The sequence below is a fragment of the Atractosteus spatula genome, chromosome 2 (assembly GCF_055471065.1).
Source record: "Atractosteus spatula isolate fAtrSpa1 chromosome 2, fAtrSpa1.hap1, whole genome shotgun sequence".
In the NCBI taxonomy this organism is placed as follows: Eukaryota; Metazoa; Chordata; class Actinopteri; order Semionotiformes; family Lepisosteidae; genus Atractosteus; species Atractosteus spatula.
Window position 1 is genome coordinate 76,048,511 of NC_142707.1, and position 13,570 is coordinate 76,062,080.

Below are 13,570 nucleotides of genomic sequence, written 5' to 3' on the forward strand. Positions count from 1 at the left end.
TTCATCTTGTTTCCCCTCCCCACCACCACCACCACCTTGTCCTTCATCGGCTTATATGATGTCTTTCTGCAATGTTGATTGACACTTAATCATTTGATGAGAATTTAATTAACTAAGGTAAACCCAGGTAAATGTTGATTGCTTTGATCACTGAATCTGGACCCCCCACATCTCAGCAAACATCCTCTTTGTTTTGAAGCAAGATGTGTTTACACTGCAAAGTGTTACCATTTTATCAACAAATCCATTGATTGTGGTGCATACAACCCACCACACCACACTGCAGTGCTCTTTTTTAAAAATATATTCTGTTGAGGGACTGCTCTGCTTTGTAAAACCACCTTGCAGTGAATGCTTAACGTGGTGTGTGGAAGCAGTTGGGCTGTCGCCAGAAAACGTCTGGGTTCAAATCCCAGTCAATGCTGAGCCTTTCTAGACAATCTTTTCCAATTATAGAATTTAAGTTGTATACTGTTTAGACTTTTATTAATTCCATGCTGTATACTGCAGTATAGTAAATATTAAATTAATTTAAAAAAATAAAGTAGGGATTCAAAATAACTCAATGGTATGTATAAAATAGTTTATTATTATAGCTTGTTGTGAACATGATGTGCTTCTTTCAGGTTTACATTCACATTAAAATAAATTTTAATAAAACTATATTTTGTCTTAATGCAAATTTCAGCAACAAGTAGTCTGGAAACAATTTTACTTTTGATTTTGATTATATAAAAATATTTCACACATACTATACTGTAGTGTCTGTAAAACCCTACAGTATCATACTGCATAAAAACGACATATTTATATGGCATACCAATCACACTGCTGTTCATTCACGTCTATGCTACTCTTTCAGTATATCTGTGGATATGACATCCTGTGATTCACAAGTGGGGAATGTTAGGAACTGTAGTCCTTGTTCTCTTATTCGATTCATGTGGCCAAAAGTTTTAAAACTACATTACTCGCTGTTACATTTATACCCCACTGCAATTTGTGAGAAAGCACTTTCATGTGGGTGTAAACCTGAAAGAAGCACATCATGTTCACAACAAGCTATAATAATAAACTTCAATACTTAAAAAATCCTGATTGGAAGAACAAAGTATCTAACCAAGATAGTTTTTACACAGGAGTTCAGAGTATATGGACAAATATACATATATATAAAAGGGTGACATTTAAATGTTTATGCCCCTTGTAACCTTGGCAGTTGACATTTGTTGTCCAAGGTGTGTGTGTGGTGAAGTAAACTTACTGGAATGCTCTGAAGCTGGCAAATAGCAAAATGAGTTTGTCCTGCATTAACTCACGGCTGCTTTTCATTAATACTGTGTGCCAAAGTCCAAACGGGTCATAAGGAAAACCCTTAGCCTTTTTGACCAAAACTATTTTTCTCCAAGAAATAGTTGCAAAAAAAAACAATTATTTGTTGAGGACAAAACACTGTTTGAAGGAAAACTGACGTATTGGTTTTGGCAAGTGAACTAGGCAATTGACCCTGTAGGCAAGCTTATATAAAAAGTTCAGTTGCTTTATTTTACTTTATTGAACTGATCTGTGTAAATAGTGAGTTCACTTATGTGCTGTAAAGAACAGTACCTCTCCATTTAAAGGCTTCTTATTCCATTAGTGGCCAAACCAAAAGCACCTACAGGTTGATGTGAAAAATGCAGCATAATGTTCACCACAACGTCTATATAGTGATTTCATCATAGGTAGCTATTCACGTTATCTCAGAATGACCTCGGTGCATGCAGATCATTCTCACAGAGATGATGACTTACAATCAATGTGCAGACAAAAAGCTTATTTCACTTTGGAGTTTCTCCTGCTGTAGCCACCACAGACAAACAGCTATGTAGATGAACCAGGTGTATCTATGAATCCTGAACTGATCTAATGTGGTGACCCTCTGCCATCTAGCACATGGCTCTTCCCTCAGTGGGGTGATTGCCTGGTTTCTCTAGACTAGTCTGCTAATAGTTGAAGCAGAACATTTTAGTTTCTGGAAAACCACTCTAAAAGATCTCTGTCAATCTTGCTAATGCCAACCAGGTGATAATCATTACTGAAGTGTGGCATGTTTGTATCTTTCGTCATTCATACATTAATTAAAATAAAGTCATTTTTAATGGCTATACAAACATTAACAATCAAATCTGTTTGTCAGTTTTAACTCAATTGTCAATATTAAATGTTGAGCACCTGGCTATTTTATGAAACAACTTAAGCTCAGCATTTTGTTATCAGAATGAAGAATGCTACTCAGATGCTACAGTATATGCTTATTATTTCCAATTGAAATAACATTATGTACAGTATGTGCCCAAAGATCTATTAATGTAAAGCAATTAGATTGTGTTTTCATTGTGCATCAGTTTCATTTTCTGGTTTATTTTTTTCTGAAACGGTTATTCGTGATTATTCACTGACCTGGGTAAAAATAGAAAGTGTACAGTATTATTACCTTTCCTACTGTTGCTGGTTTTAGACCCCTGTTACTTTGCTCATTTATAGTAATGTTATGTAGAAGAGGCATAAGAAAGGTTGGACAGGAGTGGAGGCTGTTGGCCCATCGAGCCCGTTTGGTAGCTATTAGCTTTCGCTATCCCTGCTTCATTCAGACTGTGCTTTCTGTTAACTTCCCTGAGCACATTCAGAATTTCACAGTTTAGAGAAAAGGAAATCAAAGTAATTTGTTGTTTGAAGTGGTCGACAATAGAATTTGTATTTATTGACTAACTTTAGTACATTTGGCTAACTACTTGAAAATGTTGTTTGTTTCTTTCCAGAGAAAGATCTGAAAACATCAAAGCCCACAAGTAAGTACAGTAGCAGCCCACGGTCCCGGCAGCAACCGTACAGTTACTATGAGTTAAAAAAAGCACTAGATCACTTCCAACCACTTCACGTCCCCTGACCCGTACACAGTATGTCATCACACCACCAGACGGGTTACTGGCATCATCTGTTAATTAGTAAGCAAGCACATCCAATAAAAGGCAAGGAAGGGAAAATAACCTCAGCATGAGGGGATCACAGTCACTGCTGTGCTTTATCACAGGGTGGCACTGTCAGACAGAGGAAAAATAAATGGCAAGACAACACAGCAGTCCACACAGTACTCTTTTTGCATGATACTTCATGCTGGAAGGGTTTTTTTACCTTTCACCAAGGAAAAATATATCTGGTGAACTGGAATCTAGTGAAGTAAAAGACTGCTCCACAAAGACTTTTGATTTCAGAAGTTTAATAATCAATAAAAAACAACACTTATAGGAACTGGATTACAAAAGTAACCATCCAGTCCATTATTTCTCTTTACGCTCTAAAATAAAAAAAGTATCAAATTAATATGTATATAAAAATAAAATGAAATTAAAAAAGAAATACTGGAAGCTGCAGGTGACAGTGCTAAGATGTCACCAGATTTTGGTGATTCACTAGAAAGGTTTATTTGTTAATCGTAACGTACTCCTATATTATTCTACTCTTTAAAGCATGTTATAATAGTAATACAACATTACTCCTCAGTTTGTACACATTTCTTTATGATTAACGCTATTATTCTTGCTGCTGTTTCATGTATAGCATCCACTTTTGCTGAAAAGGTTGTCAATCAAAGTGACGCCTAATCTTCTTAGTCAGGATCCCGGATTAAGGTATTCAGACTCTTCCACCGGTAAATTGAAGTGACTCTTCAAAAGCATTTTTTATAACAGAACAAAATTGCTAAAACATGAGTCCATTATAAATGTTTCAAAATGTAGCTCAAACTATACATGCCTAATGTGAATAAAATGGCTAAATGGACAGAGGTGAGTGTTGTTCTTTGGAAGAACATCCACATCTGGTTCATTTCAGTTTTCCAGTGGAAGAATAGCATGGTGGTTACATCACCTGTCTCTGTCCTCACTCCATTTAAAGACCACATGAGCACATTTTCATGAAAGTCTAAACATCACCATTAACATATAAATTGCCCCAGCCTTTTTAACATACTGTGTTCTTGTATGCATTTTTATATATTGTATTTTGAATCTCAGCTTTGGATGGGAACATTTCTAAAAAATTAAAACACTCAGGTACACTGAAAAATGTCTTGAAGCATAAGTTTAGTTGGTGATTGCATGAAAAGATTTCTATCATGTGCCATGCAGTCATCTGCATTACAAGAATATTTGCTTCTGACAATGTTCTTCATTACATATTTTAATGCAGTCAGTATTTTTGTTCTCAGTGAAAACAGAAAATAACATGAAACATGGTGTTGTGACATGAGTCATGGCACTATACAGTATACTCTAATATAGGAACAAGTAATAGGTTTATTCCATGTTGAAAAAAAGAAGAAAGAGAACACAACGTTTCGGCCGTGGAGCCTTCTCAGGTATACTCTAATATAATTGACCAACACGGATCAAAAGTCTGTATTGGTCAGTGATAACATATAAATGGTTCTTACCACTAGATGAAACAAAGACATTAAATGTAGTTACGGTGCACTTTTACTTTCAAAATAATTTGAGGTTTTATGTAAGAGTCCATGCTTTGCAAAATAAATCATGAATAGCCAATAATAAGGATTGAATTTACTGTGCTAAATAAAATTAAAATGGCCCATCACTAAAATTATTACATCTCTTAAAAAAGGCAAATAAGACATACTATACTTCCACAACAAGTTGCATCTATAAATATTGACTACAATGGATTGATGCCATCTATAAAAAATAATTTGCAGTGAGGTGAAAATGTATTAATATACCTATTTAAATCTGAATTTCAATGTTGTTATTTTTTCACTGTTCATTAAAAAGCCAACATTATCGTACTAATGATTTGTGTACTGTTAGTATCAGGGTTTCACCAAAACTCATTCAGTGTATCACTGTTCCTCTTGCTCATGTTCACATGACACATCTTCACTCCAGTACCACTTTTCTGTTTTTGCATTTGGTTTACTTTTGCTTTTGTTTGTCAAACTGAGTTCTCCAAATATACTTTACTGCTTGCCCATTAAAAAAGTGATACTTAAAAATGGGAAATATGTTAGCCCTCTTAAAACAAATCAACTACTTGAAGTTTTAAAACGTCAGAGGAAGACAAACTGAGAGATTCTTTGTAACCTGTGAACCTGAACAAAGCAGCAGTACACTGTAAGATGGGCCAATGACTTTTTTTTAAATAAAATTTATATTTAATATATTTTTCTTCCCATGAAAATATCCCCATGTTTACAAACTTGATTATAACAATAAACTTGATTATTGATTTGAACAATAAAGTACATATCCAGTAATGCAACTAGTTTTCAATCACTGGTGTACTAGTTGCACGGCACTTTTCCACCATACTCCCAGACGAATTGTCACAAAGACCAGTGTAATAGATGGCAGGCTGTATAAAGCCAGAACACTTTTATGTATCATGGCTCATCTCAGGCACAGCAGTAGTCATAATTCTCTAGTACATCTGTTCTTTGCACTGTTACTCTGTTGATTACATTAAAACTACTCCTCTAATGAAAGGCTGTAGCTGCAAGTAAAAATTAATTACAGCACATTGAGATGCTGTTTCTTCTTTATGATTTGTACATTTCTCAAACCATTCTTCTCCTGCTTCATTCTAAGAGACTGTCACATTTTAAACGCACTCTGAGATTTAAGTGCTCTTGTGATTACAATGCAGAAGTATTGTACAGTATAATGACGTTTTTGTTGGGAGGTGTATTTAACCTGGACTCATGTGAAACACTTTAATTGCACACTGGTGGACTCCAGTCAACTAATTCTCTGACTGCTAAAGACTGGTTACACCAGAGGTGTGTCACAGCAAGGATTTGTGAATACAATACTTATGCAATCAGTTATTTTCTGTTTTATATTTATAAATAATTTAGGAGGCTTTGTAGAGTTTTGTTTTAACTTTGATTTTATAGTGTTTTGTGTTGATCAATGGCAAAAATCCCAGTTAAATACAGTACATTATGATTCTACTGCATATTGGGACACAATAACATGTGGAAACATTCATGAGGGTAATTTTGATAGCAACTGTAATTGCTTTGATCCTCGAGAAGCCTACAAATGTAAATCACAATTTATGCTAATCAGCATATTTTTCATTTATTCGTATTTTGTTAATGTCGTTGACTTGTAGTGCTATTATATTCCCAAGAAATGTCTAATGATCTAATTCTCTTCACAGTGAGGGCCCTTGGTCATGTGTATTTCTTTAATGCTCTGTCATGGGGTTTATCTTATTTTTCTTTCAGTGCACTGAATAATCATGTGACTAATGTCATTTGCATATGAAGAACCATTTTCCATGCTGAGATAACTGGTGCTGGAATGCGATTGATTTCTTTAGGGTGACTTTATTATGATTAGGGTTCAAAATAAAAAAAGCATGAATACTGCTTATATTAATATTAGACTATTTGAGAAAGTGTATGAAGTGTTCCCAATAGAATTTGATGCTTTTTAATTCATACCTTTACAAAGTTTGTTGATAAGATCCCAAATTGATGTCATTTTCCTTCCTTCTGGCAAAAGAAGCTGACAATGAAGATCCAAGGAAAGGCAAAAGTAAGTAGTGGTCTCCTTTATACAGTATATGTTAGGCTTCATGCTAGAAGTTCAGTTGATTTTATGCATGATCTCTCATCAGAACAATTTGCATTTCAGAATGTCCTTGATCATGAAATCAGTTTATATATAGTTAAAAATGTCAATTATTGTTTTTGACTTTATTGTTTTAAATCATATTTCAATATGGTAAAGAATATAATGCAGGAGGCACCAAAATAAAAAAAATCACCCAGAAGTTTTTTTTTTTTTATCAAGGGGATCCTTCGGTGAGAAAACATAGCATAGTTGCACATGTATTTAATCAAAACAAAAGGAAAAAACAATGCTTTGTCATGTTTACTCACATATACTAGAAAATAAGGGATATACTGTATGAAGTAAATAATAAAATACAGTTATCTGTAGTCATATCTCATTTCCAAATAAGCAGACTTAGAGGTAACATGACGTGCTGTCTTGTGTGAACTTTTAAAGGGAAATAGAGTCAAATTTCACTAGAAATTTGTTCTGCTTCAATACTAAGCTGGCCTTCTTCTGGTGGACAGGCATTCTGTACCTGCTTGATAGTCAGCTGGGGATTTGGTTACATTCCTGCTGTATAAACATCCCAAGTCTCTGGAGTTTGTGTTGGGGAGTCTGGCAGTCCTGGACTCTTCCAACGGAGGTATTCAATGGCACAGAGACCAGGAGAATCCATTGGTAATGGCAGGGCCTAATTGCCATGTCCCTGGAGACTCTGACATGTTACACATGTGGTGACCTTGACAATCATCATTCCGCAAGCGGTGGTGTCCCATCAGTATACATCACTGACTCTGCCCTGTGTGCCCTAACATACTGTAGGTGAAAGACATTTCTGTTATGGTGACTATTCCCTTCATACCCTAAATATCTCTATTCACAAGACACACAATGCTAAGGCACATAGCATTGGAAACACATAGCTTTTCATCTTTATGAAACGTAATTATGGTATTACAAACACAGATTAATTTTGTTATAATTTACCAGTTTTCTTACATTTTTAAGTGCTGTATCATCTTTAGTATCACTATTATTTATCAGTCATCATAAGAATAACAATCATGAGACACAGACTTACTGTATAGTAAAATACATAACATAAAAACAGTTTAATGGAATTCTTAGATCTGATTAAAACACAAGGACCCAAGAAAACAAGATGAAGAAAATGGCCAACTTAGTTTCTTATTTTTGTGTTCTTGTGTGTTTTTGTTTTTAATTTCAGATCTAAAGGAACTCATTTTTATTTCCCCTTTTTTAAAAAATCTTTGCAGGTAGCATGCGCTACTTCCAATGTGTCTTTGTCGATGGAAACAATGGCCAACACCCTATCTACCCCTTCACACCTCTGCAGAGTCCGTCCTTGAATCCAAAAGCTGCAGAAAAGAAATCCAGGTCCCCAGGACATTAGGCCACAGTGAACAACGCTGATGTGTTGAAATTGTGTACTACAGCACTTGCCCTGAAGTTTGCAGCAACTACTGCAGTGATCAATATGGATCATATGCATCTTAACAGTTAGCAGAGACTGTAAGGGAACTTGGTGGATGAACAGTGTTTTTGTTTTCGTAGAAGGTTAGAGCTTTGGGGAGTTCAAGTATTTGTGCACCCCATTCCTTTTAAAATGGCTGTAATGCTATGATTTGTGTTGCATTTAAATGTTGATTCAAGTCAGTGTTCTGTTTAGAATTGTTCACTGCTAAGAGGAATCAATACTGTGTTTTATCAAGATATTTGTCTATAACTGTGAGTTATAGTTCATTAAACACTGCAAATAAATGTTAATATTACATGGTTTAGGACAAAAAGACATCATAAAGCTAGACAATATGAGATTCCATTTTGGCATTATTACCCAGTCACTAAGCTTGACCCTTAGTGATTTATGCTGTTCGTTGGGGCTTCATTCAGAAATGTTGAAGCTGTCTGTTTCACTTTATGTATGCTTTTGTAAGTATGTTTCAATGTGCTACCTTGTGCTTCTTTGAGCCTTAACTGGGTTTTCTGAGTTTCAAGGGTTTCAGATGCATCTTTTGCATAACAGAAATGGGACTGATATTCTTGAATAATAAAAGCTTTTGAAACATTTTAAATCACATATTGTGTTTCATTATTCTATAAATATGTAGCTATTTGACCTTTAAATTTCATCCATTCAGTCTCAAAATATAACAAGTTCTTGAAACTCATTTTACTTAAACATAGTCTTTGGCTAAGATAGAGTGGCTTTTTGCTGCTTTGTGTTTGTCTTTCAAGGAATGAGGTAAGAAAAACAGCAGGAGCCTGTTCATCCACATAGAGTACTGCAGAACGCAAGTGAAACAAACCAGTTTCAGTGGTTTGTGCAAAAGAAGAGTATTATGCTAAAAGAAGGAAGCAAAGTTGGTGATATTTAAATTAATTTAAAACTTAAATAAATGGATACAGAGAGAAATGAAAGCTAATATATGATCTTTTCATTGTCACTTTGCTGTGGTTTCTCCAACTAGTTATTTATAATATACAGTAAGAGTTCTTTATTTACATGTATTTAAAATTAAATACCAGTAAAGGCACTTTTTAAAAAGGTACCTCCTAATTTTAATTCATTCTCTAAAAAATAAATGTTATAAGTGCACAAACTTAAAAAATGAAAGGAAAATGCATCATTTGTTTTACTCATATTTTTGGTAAAAGTATGAATCTCTGATGTACAGTATTTTATGTACCTCAGGCCAAATCTTGATGGCTTATACAGTATATTTTACACTGTAAGGAAAACAAATGAGGGCAAGATACATATATTGTATCAGAATTTCATATAATAAGTTAAAAAGACGAGAAATAAAATATTTGGCATTAACAAATGACAATCAAAAGAAGGGAAAGTTCCAAAACTGAAGATAAAAATATATATTTAGGAGTAATTACATTTCTTAAATTCCTCCAGTTTTTTCTCCAACAGTAGTATTTTCAAAGTGAAAAAAATGTGCAAATGTAATCATGTGCATCTTTAACACCCAATGGAGATGCATATCATCCAGTCAGCAGTGCCGATAAAGCAGGAATGAAAAGTACTCATAAATAGTTCAGATGGGTAGCTGCGTCAGCATGCATAGGCTGCAAAGGAACAAGTAATAGGTTTATTCTATGCTGAAAAGAGAAGAAAGAAACACAACGTTTTGGCGTCACACCTGAAGAAGGCTCCACATTGTTTTCTTTCTTCTCTTTTCAGCATGGAATAAACCTATTACTTGTTCATTTGCAGTACTCATAAATGTTAACTGACAAAGGGGACATTTTGATTTAGCAAAAAAGAGACAAGGATTGTACACGACAGTATGCTGCAAAAGTGTTCACCCTTTTTCTGATGATGTCCCATTTCGTTGAATTACAAGTTATGTATACATATTTTTTAAGGAAATTTTTAATCAAAGCATGAGCTATTGGACTTAGCACTGTTATGGGGGGGAAGATAAATGTCAGCATTTCACTTATTGTGATAGCAAGTATTCACCTCCATTAGTCAATGCTGGGTGCCAAACACATTTGGCATCAATTACAGCTGTGAGTCTTTTTGGATAAGTCTCTACCAAACCTGCACACCAAGATGTGTTTGTTTTGTACATCTTTCACCCATTCTTCTTTGCAAACTTGCTCAAGGTCTGCTGAGGTTGGTTGGAGAACATTGATGGATGGCAATTTTCATGTTTTGCCACATATATTCTTTCAGATTCAAAATAAAGTTGCATAGCACTCCTCAAAAACGCTCTCACTTTCTTCTTCTTTTTCAGTCACTCCCGTGTAGCTTTGTCTTTGCAGTTTGGTTCATTGACCTGCTGAAAGGTGATTGTTTTGTTCCATTTTAGCCAACTGAAAATGCTTAATTCGTTTCACCTTTGATTTTGACAAGCTTGCAAGGAAAGGTCAAGTTCAACCCCATTTGCATGGACTTTGGTTTGGTGAGCTCATGCGATTAAAGACATACAACATAAAGCTGATAATGGACAGGGAAAGCTACCGACCAGAAACAGCTCCATAACACAATGCAGTCACCAGCATGCGTGACAATAGGGACAGTGCTGATTGGGTGATATAGCTGGAAAAGAACAGGATAAGGCTTTACATTTAGACAAAAAAGTTCAAATTTTGTATCTTCAAACCAAAAAATCTTTTACCACTTTCTGCACTATCACATTAATCCTTTGAAGCAAACTCCATACAGGATTAAAGTTGGGTTTTTTTTCTTACATACAGTACAGAGTAATGCATGCATTCAGACCAGTTTTGTGGAGTGACCGGGATGTTGCTGGCTCATGGATCTTTCCTCCCACTTCAGTCATTGAGGTCTTGAGTTGTCTCAGAATTACTGGTGACTTCCTAACCAGTCTCATTGTCCAGCTGCTCAGTTTGTAGGGAAACTTGATCTACAGTATCTAGGCATGCTGGTGCACAACACCTTCTACTTTTTATTGATCAGCTTCACTGAACTCAAAGAGATATTTAATGTTTTTCAAAATGTATAAAAGCTACTGCCCATCTGTGCCCTTCTACAGTACACTACCCTAAGGTGTTTGTCTCCATAGTTGAATCTTTGCATGAAATGTTCTACCAGACTGAGGGACCTTACAGACATTCTGTAGGTGTATTTGAAATGAAATTGAAATGAAATCATATGAGCCACTATTATTGCACACATATAGAAGCATTTCAACTAACTGTGTGACTTGCCAAAGTTATTTGGTGGTGTACTAATTTATGTTAATTTATCTGAGATTACACATTACAAAATAGCAGGTTCACTAAAATAACCAGAGTGTTATGTAAAGCGTGAGACACTTGAGTTTTTTATTGTCTCCCGCACAACTCTGGTAACAAAGAAATAAATCAGGCTTAAACTTGACCAGACAAATATTTATTAACAATAAATAACATCCCTACACATCACACAATGTTACACAGCTACACAAATGTAGAAATCTATGTATTTCAGAGGCCTATGTCCCACATGTCCAGAAATATGTCCCTGTAATCCAAATACACTCTGAAACACCATTACGATAAGAGAAGAAAATGGTGTCCTAAGAAATGAATCCTAAGCAGACCTACTGTATATCTCCCCTCCTGCAACCGAGGTGCCAAAAGTAAATGGGAAACAATCTTCCAATTCTAACCAGTAAATCTTCACCGGCTTGGTTACCATGACAGCAGTGTTTTCTGCTATACCCAGCCACTAACTTAGGTTTTGCAGCTACCTATATTATTTTTGTGGTGTTTTAACTGATCTGCAACCGGGTGTCTTTCTAAACCACTGTTGTTACACTGTTCTTGGGTGACAATGCATCTCCAAACTAAGAAGAGAACATCATTAGCCTGAGGATTACACAGACTAGGAAATCACAGTTTCATTCAATAAATAAAGATCGCAAGAGCTCTGTAATAATTTTCAGATTACATAACCGGAATCTGGTCTCCAAGAACAAGGAGCTCTCACTTGGCTTAAGCCAAAAGGAGGCCAATGGTGATGTTCCTTCTTCTCTCTCACTCTCTTCCTCTGTGACGTCTGTCTCCTCTCTTCCTCTTTTTCATTCTTTTCCTCTATATAAATGTGGTGCTCTGTCACTGTTGAATGTTAATCCTTTTTATGATTTTAAAGATTTACCATGAAGTTAGTTAACACAAGAAAATATCAAACACATCATCAGACTCTTGCCCACAGTTTTACACTTTCTGAGTAGTTTGGATCTTTAACATTTTAGTTTTCAATTTTCAGTTCAGTTTGTTTTGCCTGTAAAAGTTCATTTTAAGCTTTCATGTTTTGTTAAAAATATGTATACAATACATCACTTGTAATTCAGCAAAACTGGGACTCTCTGGAAATGGATGAATACTTTTGAAAGAAACTAGTATCCATTGCTTACATTACTATGACTATCAAGCAAAAAAAAATGTCTGATGATACCTATGTATAAACTTATATCTTTGTATTTTGTGCATGACACCTTTTGTTTGACTGCTAGTTTAGATAAAGTAGCAAAAAGAAAACTAAACAAAACACATTTAACTGAAAAAATAAATTTGGAACAGTTTTCCATTAGGTCTTTATGCTTGTTAGCTCTCTGTTTGTTGTGTTTGCCTATGAAATTCCATGCATTAACTCAAGTAGAAATGAATAAGTAGACACTAGTTTTGAAATGGGTTGTTTGAAGTCTTTAGAACAAGTTATTTTGCAAGCATATATCAATAAATAATTTAATTGAATTTGAAGTGATAATTGTAAGGTAATAAGCAAACAGTGAACATTGTGATTGCATAATGTGGGGGTTTGGTTTTAAACAAATTGCCCTGTAGTGTGGTATCAAGAAGCAAAATGAATGAAGGAGAAAAAAATTATATAACAATTTGTTATATTAAATGTTAGCTCAACTCCTAGCTAGTTTGAAAAGTCAGAAAGGATTACAACATAGTGAAGGATTAAAGATGGTTTTTGGAAAGTGACTTACTGTTAATTGAAATAAGTCTATATAGTGACTTGTCCAATGTGAGAAAGGATGAAGGTATTCCTGAAGGTCTTATTAATATCTTTATTTTTAACATAACTTGGCAATGATTTTGATGTACCTAAAAGCACATATGCAGATGTATAATATAAAAATAAACAATGGGTAATTTGATAAAACCCATGATGTCTGATGTTTTTCTGGTTGTGTTCTGAAAGGTAATTGTATTAATAACGCACTGCTTCCATTATCAAGATCTTGTTGGGATAAAGTGTGTTAATATTTTGTTTTGGCCTTGATTATATGAAATGCAGTAACAGTCAGTACATTCAAACAAGACTTTCTAAGATTATAAGAAAACCAAAACTGTTGTATTTTTGGTATATACCAAGTTGGCTACAATTATTTTTTATTGTGTTGAAATTGAGGGTTTTGTCATTTGGTTTCAAAATGACTCTAAATGTT

At 34.7% G+C, this 13,570-nt stretch overlaps 1 protein-coding gene across 1 annotated transcript in view; it reads left to right on the top strand.

Moving 5' to 3' along the window:
- The window catches only part of LOC148840313 (uncharacterized), a 93,953-nt gene extending 80,669 nt beyond the window's left edge, over positions 1-13,284 (top strand). Inside the window, exons 32-34 of the mRNA XM_088935007.1 lie at positions 2,802-2,831; positions 6,567-6,599; positions 7,901-13,284. Coding sequence (XP_088791133.1) covers positions 2,802-2,831; positions 6,567-6,599; positions 7,901-8,037 — 200 coding nt within the window. The 3' untranslated portion in view covers positions 8,038-13,284. The remainder of the gene's footprint in view (positions 1-2,801; positions 2,832-6,566; positions 6,600-7,900) is intronic.
- The last annotated feature ends 286 nt before the right edge of the window (positions 13,285-13,570 follow it).